General features: G+C 39.1%; 1 protein-coding gene across 3 annotated transcripts in view; it reads right to left on the bottom strand.

Moving 5' to 3' along the window:
* The window catches only part of helz (helicase with zinc finger), a 67,303-nt gene that overhangs the window by 9,312 nt on the left and 40,041 nt on the right, over positions 1–17,950 (bottom strand). For all 3 annotated transcript variants that reach the window (XM_047365329.1, XM_047365331.1, XM_047365330.1), the window contains 11 exons: positions 16,298–16,416; positions 14,549–14,694; positions 13,436–13,583; positions 8,672–8,855; positions 7,518–7,746; positions 5,579–5,870; positions 2,604–2,649; positions 1,372–1,559; positions 1,007–1,211; positions 819–901; positions 194–698 (listed from right to left, as the gene is read on the bottom strand). In XM_047365329.1, the coding sequence (XP_047221285.1) occupies positions 194–698; positions 819–901; positions 1,007–1,211; positions 1,372–1,559; positions 2,604–2,649; positions 5,579–5,870; positions 7,518–7,746; positions 8,672–8,855; positions 13,436–13,583; positions 14,549–14,694; positions 16,298–16,416 (2,145 nt within the window). The remainder of the gene's footprint in view (positions 1–193; positions 699–818; positions 902–1,006; positions 1,212–1,371; positions 1,560–2,603; positions 2,650–5,578; positions 5,871–7,517; positions 7,747–8,671; positions 8,856–13,435; positions 13,584–14,548; positions 14,695–16,297; positions 16,417–17,950) is intronic.

Here is a 17,950-nt window from a genome sequence, read left to right as displayed (position 1 = left end):
TGTTGAACTGCTGCATCTATTGTCCTGATCTATGTGTTTTGTTTTTGCCTGAGATTCAAGCAAAGAATTTATGTATCCAACATTTTAAAATATGTAATCTACTTATCTATAACATTACTTTCCAACACTATAGAAGCACATGAATTTTAAAATAGCTCATTGAAATTAAACCAAAAATATGTTTTTTACTCACCTAAACTGTCTACCATGCTTCCATCCTGTCCATCCTCCCCAAAGTTGCTGACCCTGGTGTGTGGTGCCAGGCCCGGGTGTTGTCCCCCTGGGTGCCCCATATGAGTCCTAAGGGTGCTGCTCATCTCCTCTACCCCTGAAGACTCTGTCCCATCCACAGTGGGTGACTGCACAGATCTGTGAGTGGGAATGGAGCCACTGAAGAAGGAAGAATGGCTTCCACCGGTGAAGGCAGGACTGAGCTGTTGCTGCTGATTCTGTTGGGGCATTCCTGGATGTGGAGGCTGGTTGACCCGATAGGGAAGTCTAGGAACGGGATACTGCTGGGGGAAGGTTCTTCCACTGGCAGGGTGTGGAGGAAAAGCTGGGCTGGGTGGTGCCAGGTGGTAGTTGAGGGATCTCTGGGTAGCTGAAGGCTCTTTTCGATGAAGCAAAGCATTAGGAAATCCAACTATCCCCTCTGCTTGGGAATCTAAACTTCGACTTTGACCTGTGTCTAAATCTCCCTGCACAAAAATACACAAGAATTATTTCAATCCAACAGATGAATAATAATTGTCAATGAAGGAGCTTTCGGTAATTTCCACAAAACAAACATGTATTTGTCAACTAATGAAAAAACTTGCCTGTTTTTCCCTAACATCTGTGTTTTTCCTTTCTGGCGTCTGAAGACGGGTCTGTTCAGCCTTTGTGCATCCATCTACTTTACCTAAAAGTTGCAATTAAAACACATTCAAACAACTTTCTGTTGCTTAGAAGCATTTCTAAAATACAGTTCTTTGAAACTATAGCAAATAAAAAATAAAAAGCAGACCATTCCTGGCAAGGTCAGCCTGCAGGTCCTTCTCGGGGCTGGGTTGGGCCATTCCTAAAGGAGAGGGGTGGGTGACACCGCTATAAGGGATGGGAGAGCCTCGATTCTGTGGTTGAAGCAGATTTAAGTTGTAGGCCACGGCTGCAGGGTGGCTCATGATGCGAGGATCCACAGCAAAACGGTTCTGATAACCTGGCCAAGGCAACTTAGGACAACAAAACTAAATCACAAATCAATTTGATATTTCTCTGGTAGACTGCAAACAGAAAGGGAGCGATTATTATTTTGACACATCACTCTTACATTTGATTTTCCATACTCTGGCCTAATATACAAGCTTGCAGTACATAAATGGGGAAACCTACTGGCAGAGGCATGGACATGACCATGTTTCCTCCATACACAGCTGGGACATAGAGGATGCTGGCTCCTGTGTGAGGATCGATCCGCTGCACAGGGCTGGGCGACTTCCCTATGCCAGCTGGTGTAGCACCCAAAGGAGGTGTGAAGGCCCGGATAGGATTTGCCATCAACACCGCAGGGTTGGATTGCACTAAAATTAGAAGGATGGGAAATGCAATACAATTAAAAACAAACTGGAAGGTCTGTGATTTATTGACACAATGATACAGCCCGCATTATCAGAATTGCTATATATTGCGCTTTTCTAAATTCAAAAGTTTCTAGATTAGTTTAGTCATTTCTTTTGTTTAATGCAGCCCTTTTTTAAACTATAAATACAAAAATACCACAAATGTAATGCTGGCATTTCTGTCCAGATCAAACTCTAAATATTAAACCTACTTAAAAAAAACCTAGATAGGATGAGTGGATAAACAAAAAGATGGCTGGACGAACTAACAGACAGACGGGGGGATGAATAAACAGAATGACATGAATTAACAGATAAATGGATGGATAAGCAAAAGGACAGATGATGGACAGACGAAAAGATTGTTGGTGGATGTATTGATAACAAATACGGTAGTTGGACAAAGGGATGGATTTAACATTTCTGACAAAGGGACACCAAATAAACTTAGAAAATACTTTTTTTTTTTTATTTGTAACAAAAGATTTTTTGATATTCATAATAATATTTTCCATACTAAAACGCACCAACACCTTGATCTGTCAAATTCCATACTTTTCCACATTGCGTAGGAAAGCTGCAACCAGAATTATTCCTTAGATGGAGTCAAAATGTTGACATTCACAGCGAACTTCTTAAAAGTACAGACTAAAGTAGCCTGCTGACAAACTTATGGCATTTCCCTAGTGAAGATTGTTCTGTTGTTAGCTGCTTCGCTCTGATGGTGTCAACAGCCTTCGGCCTTCATGTATCCATCTGGGCTGCTGCATCAAAGAGCCCATGTTGAAGATAATCTAATTGTATGTTTGTTCTGGTGTATTTTCATTGCCTATCAAAATGGCATTCAGGCAGGTAAAAATCCTCAGTAAATCGAAGTGGAATATAACAAATATAAACTCTTCAGGGATATTGCATAAACAAATAAAAGAAAACTCTGAAAGAAAGGTTTTTAAGTCAAATGATTTAAAAATCACCAACAACAAACAGGGTTTTGGTGATACTCACCATATCCATCAGGTGGGAGGTGCTCTGTGTGGTTTGCCTGTTTACCCTGCAGCAAAGCAAAGCAATTAGTTATGAAACCAGTTAGTTCATAAGGGCAGGAAGAGGAAAGAATGGAGAAACTAATATGGTGGCTGTAAAATAACACAAAAAAGCTAATTAGGAACACTATACTCCAAAGTGTCTAATTTCTGTGTAAGAAAGAACAGTCAAAATGTTAATGTTATATAAACTGCCTTCCATTTAAATAAAGATGCAAAGAGAAATCAGCTGGTGACAGTCATGTCTCTATCATATTTCACCTTGAACAGTACTAATTATTGACTGACCACTTAGAAACTCAAAAATCTGATCCTTTAAAGGCACCGCACTAATCGCTGCCAGCTGGCCTGGATAACAGCACTCCTCTCTGTTGACCCTGTTACTGAGGGAGGGAAGAAGATGTAAAGTTTGCTATTTCCAGTAACAGTAAGGTGTTTTAAAATTAAGTCAGAGAAAGCACAGAGATTTAAGGCAGTATACAAAAGGAAACTGTATTTTCTACATGGACCATGAAGAGAGAGTGATGTTTTAGCAATTCTTTGCTAAAGCCTGGTCATATACACACACACACACACACACACACACACACATATAGAATAATCACAGCCCTGTTTTACAGCGACTGTTCTCTCACATATAGAGTCTGCCGTGGCCGCTGCTTTTGATATAAATATTCAACATTTTGAATGCTGCTTTATGCATCTTCTTAAAGGGAAATCCAAATCAGCTATAATTAATATTGACTGGTTAAAGCTTTAGATAAAGCTGAGATTGGGTATCTGCCTCAAAATTCTATTAAATAAGCAATAAATTACAAAAAATCTAATGAAATGATTAATAAAAATGAAATAAAAGAAATGGAATCTTGATAATAACTGGTATTAAATTAGATATGTATACACATTCTGAATAGTCAAGACTTTAAAAACTTAGGGTGCAATGGCAGAAACCACCAACTCTATAGTTTCTCACAGGTAGCTCCATGTCTGAGAGTGATAGAGTATGGAGAGAACGGAGGAGCGGAAGTGTGTGCTTATCTCCAAAGCTGGCTGCCGGAGCTGGGGCTCATTAGGCCCAGTGGGTGATGGCAGCAGGTTGGCAGCTCTGCTGATTTCGTTAACCTTTACCTCAGGGCATGATGCGAGAACAGACAGGCACACAAAGACAATTTAAACCAGCTAAACAATCTAATAAGAAAACCTTCTGCCGAACACACAATGCTGATTTCCATTCAGATTTTTTTTATATACATTTTCTTTTACAGATGAAAAATAGGTAATCATAAAATCATTTCCTGTGGTGAAAATTATATAGACTATTAAACAGATGTGTAATTTGTTTCGCACTTTCAATAAGCTTTGAACATTTCGTTTTACTGCATGCATGATTTTGGTCATTCCTTTGCTCATTTAAAAAAGCATTAAAATGTTACCAAATATCTGACCTTAAAGAGTAAAGTCCTACAATATTGTGTATAATACAGGTAACCTGAAAAAACACATGAAAATTTTAAACTACAAATAAGGTACATAACATAATCCACATTTTCAGATTTCAGTTCAAAACATTTCAAAATGAAAACAATTTAAATACTTAGCATTCATTTTAAGATGTAGAGAAGAAAAGCCAGCAGGGGCTTTGCAGATTTAGCATAAAACTATGCAAACGTAAAATAATTAGAGATGCAGTGGTCAGAATTTTGTTGATTTTAAGACTATTTGCAAAGTTTTGACCTCATCATATAACTTTAAGCTCTAATTTCCTTTTGAGAGATTTGGGAAGATATATAAACCATATTAAAAATAATTTTGCCCGTAGCAGTCATTAAATATTGATCTCTGTGTGAGAGAAGACTTTGTAAATAAGGGTTTTACTATTATTTTACCACAGGTATACTGAATGCATGGCTCGCCAAACTGCCACGGAGTGATAGCAGAGCGTGCTACAAGGCAACAGTTATTCCACTAGCTAGCGGGACACATACGGCACGCAAAATAGAACGATTTATAATCAACTCAAAAACCAGACGTGAGATACAGTGAGGATAAAGAGTCTGAAGAAAAAGTAGTAAACAAGAATCTGCATGAAGATGTAGGGGAAAGGACAAGCCCACCAATAACAGGCGTTTCGACTAAAAAAAAAACGAAAAATTCAATGTATGCAAGATGAGCACAGATAATTTCAAGAGAAATAGACACATTTGTATTTGTTCTTCTCAAAGAGTGAGTTTGCAATAACAAATTACAACATGAAGAAAGTCAAGGTTGGGCACGACAGCTTCCGCTTATATCAGTTCTAAGGTAAATTGTGTTTTAACCGATATGCTGGATGTGTTTTTTTTGTTTTGTTAGTAGGATGGATCTTCTCTTAATCATTAGTGCATTTAGCTTTACTAACTGTAAACAGCGGTCTCAATGTATTTCTTTTCTATAGAGAATGGAAAGATTTACCTTAACTTCAAGATTTCCAAAATGCTGCAAACATTATCTAATCCAAGATTTTCTACAAAATATTAAAAGCTCAAAAGCTTAAAGCAGAAAAACTTTGCTGCACTGTGTTCAGCCTTCCTGTTATCTGCTCAATGCCTTGCTCTCTCTCTCACAGCCTGGATAAACTGGTGCTGTGTCTCAACATAACTTTTTTATATCTGAATGTTTTCTCTGACTTAAGTTTAAACACCATCCTGATACTGAAAACATTTTTGGGTTTTTTCGGTCAGTAACAGAACCCAAACCAAAGGGAGTTGTTCACCTGGTATGGAGCATTCATGACTGGAAAACGTTTTGATGTTTGAGTTTACGATAATTCGGTCTATGGTCATGTTTGATAAAACTGAAAAACATTCGATTCAGTCGACCAGCCGATTTCACACTGCTTCTCGACTAAAAATTATAAAAAATAAAAAATAAACTTGCCCCCCCTAAACAACTCCTTACCTTTGGAGGGGACTGCTGCTGCTGCTGTTGGTGATGTTGTGCAGGCTGCTTGTTGGAAGCAGGCAGAACATGCTGAGGATGTGGATGATGGTGGGGATGAAGGCCCTGTGAAGAAGACTGGTGTCCCTGAAGGGGCCTCAGGGCCCGCGGAATGAACTCTGGGGCCAACGGGTTGAGGACATAAGTCTTCTTGAGCTCCAGAGCCTCCAGCTGACCCTTGATCTGCTCGAAGGTGATGCCATGCAGGCTAGAGTTTTCATGGCAGATGGAAATGAAGTGCTCCCAAAATTTTCTAGAAGTAGACCAAAAAAGCAAATGATAGATTCAGTAATTTAACAAACAGTAAAATGAAAGCATGCCAATTGTCTTTATTTACAAGTTGTTTTTCACAAAATGTTGTTTTTCTAAATAACTTTCAGTTTCACCCTAATCTATGCTTTGCTTTATTCACTGCTTTAATAGCAAGTTCAGCTACTAAAATGTGGGTAAACAATGCACTCATCCTGATCACATCAATTTTACTGGCCTGATGCAGACCGGCTGACATTTCCCAGCAGCCAGACAGTGAAAACCTTGACATGTTGTTTTGACTAGAATTGACAAACCCCAGTCATTATGGAGACAGTTGTGGAGGTGAGCCACATTAATTCAAACCATGATAGATCCAACATTGTGGTGGATCAATTACAGCCTATATCCAAGAAAAGGAACAATTGCATTTAAGCTGAGATAACGTGTGTTCAAACATAAGTCAGATCAATCCCAAATATAATCGCCAGTGGATGAGCAAGACTGTTTTTATTCTTCCTTCCTTAAATGTGTCTTAATGAGGGTTATAACTACCCAATTACAACTACTGTTTGAGTCCACATCGCAGCTTTTTAAAATGATCGACATCTAGAGTCCCTGATGAAACTTCCTGTGTAATTTTTCAGCTACACCCTGAAGAAGTTTTGCACGGCAGATTTTCAGCAATTAGGGTCTATTTTTGTGTGCACAGCCTCTAACACTGTAATCTATTTCAGGCACATTGATTTGATAATCAAACCTGGGTTTTCCGCTAACAATCTAAACCTTTTTTACTCTTTAAAAATAATATCAACACAGACAATGAAGCTGCAGGGGTTCTTTGTCCGTCTGTGTCATGTGACCTGTTTGGATGTATGCACTCTCACTGAAGGAGACCAAACTGCACAAAGCACAGATAAATGTTTTTCAATTTTTAAATGTTTAAAGCATAGAACTGAGTCTCCAAAGCAGGACACTATTACACAAAAAAGTGTAATTATTGAAATTTGGGTTATTTATTTTCACAATGTATTGTACTGGGAATAGGTACTGGCTAATACCAATTCTTGAATCACTTGGATCCAATTTTTTGTGCTTCCCACAAAGTTAGGTGAACATAATAGTAAAAAACCTTAAAATAATAATTTTGACAAGTGTACACATGAAAATATTAGGACTAAAGTTAATCTTTGAACGAACACAAGATCTGCACTGTATGAGTTAAACTCTTCCTATATTTAATTGTAGAGAACCTTTCCAGATGTTACTATAGGTTGTATGTTAACGATCGGAGGGCACTGATCTAAATTAGTTCGGAATAAATCAATTAAAAGGCGTCGAGTTTTTATTTTAACAAATGCTTGATGTAATATGGAAAAAAATTAATTATCATTTTAATAAAATTAACAAAACAAAAAAGGAAATTTCCCCTGACATTATAGTAAGGATTCTTTATTTTCTTATTGCGTGTATGTATTTTTGTCAATCATAACACAGGAACCGGTTTCTAATTAAACCCCAATTTCTACTCCCAAAAATATATTAAATGTTGGTTTTTACTTTTATTTAATCTAAAAGCTGTTTAGGTAATCCTAAAAACAGTTTGAAAGGGTATGACCAAAAATCTAAAATATTTATCTGGCAGGATTACCTGCAGCGTCCAACAGAGCACAGAGCTATGGGGTCTCCCACAACTGCAACCAAAGACTGAGCTCTGGTGATGGCCGTGTTGAGCAGCTTGTAGTTTGACAGAAAACCGTAGTCGAGGTCCTCAGTCGAATCCTCCACTAGCTGCTCTTTGCGTTTAATGGCGGTCTGCTTGTGCTTGCAGGTATATCGTGTCCGCACTGTGCTGAGGAACAGCACCCGGAACTGTTTACCTGCAAAATCATATTTTGCACATTTTTGTTTTTTTCAATAAAGTTGGTTAATGTTCAGTAATGCATCAGCCCAATAAGACCATATACACATTTTAGGTTTGGCAATGCTAATGCTAAGAGGACACATTTATTCCTTTGTTATTATTGCAGGTACAGAGCAGGATTAAATGTTAGCCTAGCGTTAACAAAAATATAAAAAAGAAAAACACTGCAGCACTTCCATAACATTACCAATCATAGAAAGAGAATAATGCTAAATTTCACTTAAGTACGTAACAACTGTAGCTGCACAGGAAGGATACAACATAATCACAGTTGAAGAAAAATTTACATGATAATTTAATATTTGTCCAACTCCAGAGCCTGTTGACAAAACAGGAAAATGTGTGTCCCTCGAATTTAAAATACAAGTACTTAGAAGACTGGTTTTCCTTTCTGTTTGCATGCCATGCTTTGTTTCATATGTGAATAATGACGGGGTCATGACATGCACAAAGCAGCTGGATGCAACACAAGTCAGAGCAGCATAAAACTGAAGCAGAATAAAGGTAGAAAAAAGAAAAAAGTCTTACTAAGTGTCAATATTACAAAGAGATGAAACCACTGATAAACTGAATCAAATACTGTAAAGAATAAAGTATTTCAACGTAATTCTTATTTTCAACCTATTTTGTGGCAGAAAGACAAAAACATCATATAAATCTTGTGAAATGTCAAGTTTAAGACAAGTTTCCACTTTTTTGTATTTTTTTTTATCTGAGCAACCTTTGAATAATTCTAATAAATCTAGCAATATAAAGAAAAATTAAATACCTCAAAGTAAACACATGCATGACTCATACCATGCCATTTAAATAAAGATTAGTACAAAGATTAATTCATGCAGAACATATTTTCTGTATTGTTTTTAAAGTTGTTTGCTCACCTTGGACATTGAGCACTCTTTCAACGCTGACCTCGTGCATTCTTTTCTTTCGAAGTTCAGCACGAATCCGGAAAACCTGATCGGCGTATGGTGACACCACCCCGATGCTCCCCTCATCCAGCTTACCCCAAGCGACAGGCCACTTCTTACGCAGCTCTTCCACCCGCTCCACAATCTCAAACACCTACAGGGGTGATGGGGTCATTGACATTAATTTAGATTCAATGACCCAGGTGAGTTTAAACATTTCAGATCACCAATTTAAGTGTTATTTGTTTTAGCCAAATGAACAGAGCACAATGGGGGGTTATCATATGACGTCATGTGTCCGCACTTAGCGATTGCCATCTTGTGTGGCAGCTGCAGCCTGTTTTCATTGTTTTAATATGATCAGTGAAGCAAAACTCCAGACCATTCATTTAACTATGGTGAAAATTGCTTAATTGTGGGTTGTGCTGCGCATGGTGGTCAAGACCAACATTCATTCTATCGTCTGCCAGGCGTGATAGAAAATCAGTGTAAGAAAACAAAAACACTTTGTGACAGGAAAATAAATAATGTTTGTCTACATGTTTTGTAATATACACTACTTTATTAGGTACACCTTGCTAGTACCGGGTTGGACCCCCTTTTGTCTTCAGAACTGCCTTAATCCCTCGTGGCATAGATTCAACAAGGTACTGGAAACATTCCTAAGAGTGTTTGGTCCTTATTGACATGATAGCATCACACAGATGCTGCAGATTTGTCGGCTGCACATCCATGATGCGAATCTCCCGTTCCACCACATCCCAAAGGTGCTCTATTGGATTGAGATCTGGTGACTGTGGAGGCCATTTTGAGTCCAGTGAACTCATTGTGATGTTAGTGGCGATTGCTCTAAGACTGCAAGGCAAGCTCAGCTTCCCCTAAAATGTCAAAAAATAAGTGATCAAATATATACTGTTGTGTGTACATGTCATTGACTAAATATGCACTACAACACGCTCAACTTTTGTTCAGAATCAGCTTCTTATCACTGGTGAGAGGCTTTCCTCTGAATCATTCCCGCAGCTTCACAGTGTTTTAAACAGTTCAATAGCGAAGCAAAAATGCTGGACTTTGTCCCGCCCATCGGACGCTCAACGTCTCTGGGGGTCTATGGGGCAGTGGGTTGGCCTCGGCTGGCCTGGACGCTCAGCTTCTGCATGATGATTGGATGATCTGTCTGAGGCTGAATCCCTTTTTGATTGACAGTGAAATGAGCGAATCAACAATCTTGAAATTGAGCTTCCCAGCATCTGCCACTGTGTCATGTTCAAGAAACCAGTCTGAGATGATTTGTGCATTATGACATGGCGCGTTATCCTGCTGGAAGTAACCATCAGAAGATGGGTACACTGTGGTCATAAAGGGATGGACATGGTCAGCAACAATACTCAGGTAGGCTGTGGCGTTGACACAATGCTCAATTGGTACTAAGGGGCCCAAAGTGTGCCAAGAAAATATCCCGCACACCATTACACCACCACCACCAACTTGAAACAAGGCAGGATGGATCCATGCTTTCACGTTGTTGACACCAAATTCTGACCCTACCATGCGAATGTCACAGCAGAAATCGAGACTCATCCGACCAGGCAACGTTTTTCCAATCTTCTATTCTCTAACTTTGGTGAGCCTGTGTGAATTGTAGCCTGAGTTTCCTGTTCTTAGCTGACAGGAGTGGCACCCGGTGTGGTCTTCTGCTGCTGTAGCCCATCCGCCTCAAGGTTCGACGTGTTGTGCATTCAGAGATGCTCTTCTGCATGCCTTGGTTGTAACGAGTGGTTATTTGAGTTACTTTTGCCTTTCTATCAGTTCGAACAAGTCTGGCCATTCTCCTCTGACCTCTGGCATCAACACTGGATATTTTCTCTTTTTCGGACCATTCTCTGTAAACCATAGAGATGGTAGTGCGTGAAAATCCCAGCAGATCAGCAGTTTCTGAAATACTCAGACCAGCCCGTCTGGCACCAACAACCATGCCACGTTCAAAGTCACTTAAATCACCTTTCTTCCCCATTCTGATGCTTGGTTTGAACTGCAGCAGATCGTCTTGACCACGTCTACATGCCTAAATGCATTGAGTTGCAGCCATGTGATTGGCTGATTAGAAACTTGCGTCAACGAGCAGTTGGACAGGTGTACCTAATACAGTGGCCGGTGAGTGTATATACTATAAACCTGCATGTTGCCATTGAGGTCTCTCTCTTGGATAATAAACACAAAAACTCGGAGAAAAACATCTCCACAGTATAAAGTCCAAACAAAGCTCCTAAGTAAGGCAGATAAGCGTTTCTTGCTGTGAATGTAAACACATTGTGTCTCCAACCAACCAAAGTGTTGTGGATAACAATAACATCTTGAAATGAATTGAAGTGTTGAGATAAAAGAAAAACAACTAGAGGATCAAATATGCAAATGATGGTGCTGTTTGGATCATTAAAGGGCATGCACAGAAACACTTTACTGAGAAATGAACAAGTGCTCCATCAGCAGACAGTGCCCCAGGAGATGATTCTGGTCCCTGACAGTTTAAACACTTACAGGCATCTTCAGCTGTTCTGACAAACCCACAATCTTCAACGCGGCAGCTTGCAGGCTGCTGAGCTATAAATTATTGAAGAAAATGTTTAAAAGAAGGTTGACTTGCAAAGTTCAGGCCTACTTAGTTTTTAGCCAGTGGGTTAAGGCTTGACTTACAGTTCGTAGTTAGAAAATTGCTCCACTAATGTCATGACAATCAGAGCAGGCCTGGTCCAGTTTCAGTAATCGAGGTAATTAATACACTGGTTTAAAGTCCTTTTAATGTAGGACTGGACTTTTTTCTGGCAGCATGGAGCATAATGTAATGGAGCACCCCACCTGCTGCTCTGCTGGCTGAAAGAAGGCTTCCACACTTATCCCTCGCTAACAAGTAGGTACGGGTACCGAATTTGGTACTTTTATAGGTACCGACTGAATTCCTTTGGTACTACCGAGTACCGATTCACATAAAATCAAACGGTTCCATGTTTCGGTACCTAAACGCTTCATTGTGACACAGAGGGAGTGGAAGAGTGGGCGACTTTCCATGCTTGACATCAACACAGCATTGCACGCACGGGAGCGTAATGACGTCAGTAGCCGCTGGTACCGTCAACAAAGCAAGCGTGGCTGATAGAACGCACTCGAACGTATGTCTCCACTTTTCAAAATGCGGTGTAGATTATGCTCGCCGCAATATTTGTGATGCAATGTGCAAGGCCAGCGGCGGGAATACTACTAATCTGAGGAAGCACCTGCAGCGTTTCCCCTACCACTATCCAAGGGGGGCCAGCAACATGGCTGGGTTTTAATTTGTGCATCAACGGCGAAGTCAGTTAAGGGTTTTAATGTTGAGAAATGCTTGAAACAACTGAGATGTTACAATAATAGCTGGATGTTTTTTTGATATATTCATTAAAAGTATATATATTGAGAAATAAATATGTTAAATTGAACATTTCTGAGATCTTTTTATTAAACGAATTAACATTTATTACCACATAAACACACACAAAAGTACCGAAAACTGGTACCGTTGAGTACTAGTATCGATTCCCAGGTATCGAGTATCAGTACTGTGTCAGTTCAAATGTGAAAAGTACCCATCCCTACTTACAAGACAGACAAATATAGGTGTTTGGACACCCGTATAGCAAGTCAACAAAACTGAGTAATATTCTGCACAATAAGCACATTCATCTGAAAACTACTAACATTTATTGGGTATATGTCAAATGCCTTTATTTAAAGCTGCATTGTGAGTTTCACTCTAGGTTTTAAAATCAGGAGAACAATAAATAAATATAATGGATAGCATCATTATAAGGTTAATAATCCCTTTTATTTTAAGCAGCAGTATGATAATTTGTTGCTTTTCTTTGCAAAATAAAAGTAACTGATCATGTACAATATTTTAGTACAGTTTTGTGCAAATAAAGTGAAACCATTACATTGCTTAGTTGAGACAGAGACACTGACTTTTAAAGGTAATATTTTAACCTGTATTGAAAAAACAAACCCCTCCCTTTTGAAAGTAACTTCACTGTAACACCCTGACATGAGATGTTTAAGGTGAAAAGGAGACAACACCATACTGTTTTCACAACAGGATCCCAACATACACGTGACCTGAAAGGTACTGAGCAAAGTCAGGGATGTTTTTCACCCAGCTTAAAAGGCAACAGCAGGAGAAAAAATATTTGAAGAACAAAGGGGGCTTTATGACTTGTATAGCAGTGAGGGATCAAAGACAGTCCATCGAAACAGGAGGCTGTGGCTTAATGAAAGCAGACGTTCTGTTAAACCTTTGAGATAAACGCTGACCAGCTCTAAACAATGTCCTGAATATAAAATATATATACACTATATAAAAAGCATTTCTGGTTCATAGTCGAGCAGACCTAAAACCAAATCATCATGAAAGCAGAAAGCTTATTCAGTAGTTAACTCATTTCCAAATCTGAGATAAATAATCACTTTAACTACAATATCCAAGTCCATGAACTCTTTCTATTTATCAGATTTTTTTAGATTTCCTTTTAGGTTGAGCTATAATGTGCTACACACCTGTAGAAGTAATTTCAAACAGAACAAATACACATAAATGTTTCAAGGAAGGACTACATGTCTATGAAAAAGGATCTGAATTACACTGATTATATTTCATCAATATAATTGTAAATATTTGTCTCATCAGCTAAATGTTCCAACTCATACCTCTGCATTGTTGTAGTAGGCAGTGCTGTTCTTCTCCTGGACATCTTCTCCTCTGGCTGTGAAGAAGGTCAGCGGGTAGAAATCCTTGTGGCATGGCTGCTTTCCACTTGCGATTAGCTTCCCATCATAAAATAGCTCGGATGTGTAGCTTTGGGAAGAGAAGAGCGACGGCAGGAGAAATGAATAAAGACTGCTCATTAAAACTGAATTAAACAATTCAGACCTTAGACACGAAGACCCACAGGACTGCATAAAGGCTTATAGGGTTTTGATAGAGATCTGCTCATAAAAAACTTTATACTCCACATGGTTTTATTGTAACATTGGAGAAACTACAAGTGCTCATCATTAAATGTGAAACAGTCAAGTTTTGAAATACTGATTAGTCTAATCACTACGTAAAAAAAACAAAGACAATTACTACATCCTTACCCCTACTATTTTGACCAACATTGACACACTTTTTGCAACTAAAAAGTACATTTATATTTTATCAATAAAATCTCTTTAGCTGAACAAATAAAGCTGGAAAATCATCATGAGTACATGAAAAAGCTGACAGATTTTAAAAAGATTGGCTGTCAACATTCGTTTTTTTATCAAAATCACAATTATAAATGCATCTTATAGAAAAGGTCTTAGCAACAATAACAATCTGTCATTTTAGCAGCTGGAAGAATAATGTTATAATAATAGTCTTTAGATCCTGATATAGAATTTTGTATTAAATCGTGGTGTTCAAAATGTGGTCAAATACAATCAAAATGTGGTCATTAAGTTTAAAGTTATTATTCTGTGAGAATCCCCTACAGCTGCATGGAAATAACTTGAAACAACACAGACAAATCCTTTTCAAATATGTTGTTCTGTCCAATAACTTTCTTTGAGTAATTTCAAATTCTCATTTCACCTTCTGACCAGTACCACAGAAGCCACTGTTTTGTTCACGGTGGTGTAAGAACTGCTCTCCCATGACATCGGTACAACTTTATTCCATGGGGAGACTCTGCTCTGGAATGTAGGCATTCAGAACCATAACCTCCCAATGCGCTCTTTAATACCGTCTCTCCCAGAACTGATTAGCTGCCAGGAGTGTTGAGTGCTCACACCTACTTGATGATAGCTTCATGGGAGCGGTAGTTCTCGCACAGGAGGATGCGGCAGGGGAATTCAGAGGGGTAGTGCTCGTACAGCCGATCCAGCAGTGACACGTGCAGGTTACGCTCCCGTGCAAACTCGCTGTACACGAACGGACTGAGCTGGAAATTAAACAGAAACGGAGTATGAGGGGGCAATTTAGCTCATTTCAAAACTTAACCCAAAAACTTTACCAGGTTTTACTTCATTTTTTTTTTTTTTTTTATTGAAGTGAATTTCAATTTATTTGCTGTGTCTATTATGAGGACAGAAATAATCTAATCATATTGTCCATTTTACCCAAGCATTGACGTTAAAAATGAGATTGACAAGGAAAACATTAAATGACATCCAGTACTTTACTGCAAAGAAAAATAAGTTAATTTAGCCTCTTCAGTAAAACAATCTATTCACAGTCAATGGACTGATTTATCCAAGCTTTTCGGGGTAACTGACCAAAAAAAAAAAAAAAAACCCTTCTTGTAAGAATTCTATTTGTTTTTTATTCAAATCTAAATCAGAGCTCAAACTGAACTTCTGTATTGAAGTTTTATGGTTTCCTTCACAGACGGCCTGTTTTCAGCTGTCTAGTCTCAAGAAAATTTAAAGACTGCATCTCATACCTCTGTTGTCTTCCGTGGGGTTTGAATTTCATTAAATAAACAGACTGTGGGTTTCAGAGATAACACGAGATGTGCTTGCTGCTATCTGACAGCTGTTTGAAACCGTGGACTTAGCCTGAAAATGTGAACAAGCACCCCTAGAAGGTCCCTCCCCCTTGCTCTCTGCTGTGCTACAGCCCTCCCTCCACAGCAGAGCAGGCAGTGAACACGCAGGCTAGTAAGTAGGGCCACCGAGGACGGCGGATAAACAGCTATGGCACATTCACTGGTAGGGTCGACACATCATCGATATGCTTTAGACTGACTATGGCCTGCCTGTACGTTGACTACAAACTTGGCCCTCAAATCATTAGCACAGCTGCAGAACACCGGCAACCTTGAGCTTGAATGACGGTACGCATTTGCGGGGGAGGGGTGTACACGAGCGTGACTAACACTGCAAAGACATTCCTCCTGGCTCTGATTGGTTGCTTCTGACCGGGAGCGGTGTATTTCTGCAAATGGCCGAAGGACCACAGGAAGGAGCCACTTTTTATGCAAAGCAGATACATTTTAGACTGAATCTTAACTTAATGCATTGACTTTGATTTAATCAGTAAAGGCCACGGTCTTTAAAGACTATTAAATTAGCTCTTTCTGAGTTAGAATGCAGATGGAAGAAAGTTGGTGATATAAATGAGCACCAAACTAGATACTACACTTGAATTCTGTTTTCTTTGTTAGCTGAAACAAGACTAAGATTGAGTTTCTGAAAATGATTTCATGCCAGATTCTCACAGTGCTTTTATCCTAGTCTTACAGATAACAACATACACTCTCTGCGCTCTGCTCCTTGCGCTTGCTTAGAAAGCTTAAATCACAGCAGTTTTGAATTCCTGTTATCTGTGGCTGGAACAGTCAGAGGAGCCATAACTGGCAAATAAGTCTTTTTTAACATCAAATTCACAATTTAAATAAAAATATACAAGCATTTGAAAGTAATATGTAATGTTTATAGTTTATGGCAATAAACATGAATGAAGACACTTTTCCCCTCGTGGACAAAACGTCAACAGAGTCAAATGAATCGTAAATTTCCGTCATGCCCACTCTGTCTCCTTACCTGCATATGGTCCCCAGCCAGCACGATGCGAGTGGTCTTGCTAGCAAGAGGAAAAGGCATGATGGTTTCACACTCCATGGCCTGAGCTGCTTCATCCAACAGGATATGGGTAAACAACCCTGTCAGGAAACACAGACAAACAACTATCAGTTTGCTCTATTCCTCAGAGTACTGCATAGTAAACAAGGAGACAGTTTGTGCTGAGTCAAACAGGCAACAAGCTGTTTCTTGTCCAAAGTTAACTAAACATTAATGCATAAATAAGCATAAGTCATTATGGCCGGGTATAATGTATGCATACTTTACATTTCAACCCTGACCCAGAGGAAGGAGCACATCCTCTGGAATGCATTCCTAACATTTTCATTATTATTTTTTTTTCTTTAAAGGCAGTGTTGTTTATTTAACAATCAAACCTTAAGATTAAACTTCTGAAGTGTTTTATTCAAGGAAAAACAAAGCCTTTGATACCCAGAAGATATCCAGTGAGCAGCCGCTGGATGAAACGCCTTGTTGGTGTCAAAGTGGAAGAGGCGGGCTGGTTTCATATCCCAAAAAGGCAACAGGAGCTCAAATAACCATTACTATAATGTAGTATAGCAACTCATTACAACCAATAATGCTCTTTCTGAATACACAACATTTCGAACCTTAAAAACAGATGGTTATAGCAGCACAAGACCACCCAATGTAAAAGTACAGATTTATCCTGCCATATATCAGCAGTTTAGGCTGGTGGGAGAAGTATAATAGGGGGTGGGATATTTTCTTAGCAAACGTTCGGCCCCGTAGGACCAACTGAGCATCGTTTCAACGTCAGAGTCTACCTGGGTGTTGTTGCTGAACACGCCCATCTCTAAATGAAAACAGTGTTTCCATGTTCTGATGGCTATTTCAAGCCACATAACACACTATATGTCTATGGCGGTTTCTTGAACATAACAATGAGATCACTGTACTGTAACCTTTGGGATATGGAGGTATTGGGAGACTCTCTCTCATGGACATGCAGCCAACAACAAAGACTTGAGGCAGTTCTAAAGACCAAAGAGGTCCAACTTGGTACTAGAAGGGTGTGTCTAATAAAGTGGCTGGTGAGTACATAACCTCAATTTACACAGTTAGCATTTAAATCTTCACACTTTGTGCTCTTCGGGGGCTCTAAAAAGTTCTACATTCTCATTTAACTGGTCCTGCAAACCTAAGGCAGGTTTTATAGAGAGTTGGTGAAGGGTTGAACCCCGATTTCAAAAGCTCAATTGGTGCTTGGCAGCAGGAGTGAAGGAGATAAAACAGCATGGCAAATGAGTGCTGGAGCAGGGAGTGGGGGAAAAGAGAGGCTGAATAACAACTAGCAAGCAGCCTCTAAAGCTAAACCAGTTTCACAGGGACGTGCACGCAGGCATGAAATGTGACAGCTAGAAATAAAATTAACTTCTAGGTTGTCAGCAAAGTGAACAAATGCCACAAATATGCCGAGCAAAAAGATAGGAGGAGCAATCTGATTTGAGACAAATTTCAGTCGTTGGTATAATGCTTTGAACAAATGTGCAAACATATTTTTAGACATTTTTACCTTAACTGTAAAGTTTCAAAAATGGCGTTCTTAGTTCTTAGAGTTACATTTCACAGAAGCAGGACCTGCTATTTTGT

Source organism: Girardinichthys multiradiatus, chromosome 5 (genome assembly GCF_021462225.1).
Source record: "Girardinichthys multiradiatus isolate DD_20200921_A chromosome 5, DD_fGirMul_XY1, whole genome shotgun sequence".
In the NCBI taxonomy this organism is placed as follows: Eukaryota; Metazoa; Chordata; class Actinopteri; order Cyprinodontiformes; family Goodeidae; genus Girardinichthys; species Girardinichthys multiradiatus.
The sequence above is the reverse complement of the archived record's forward strand: the minus strand, read 5'-3'. Positions and strand labels throughout refer to the sequence as shown.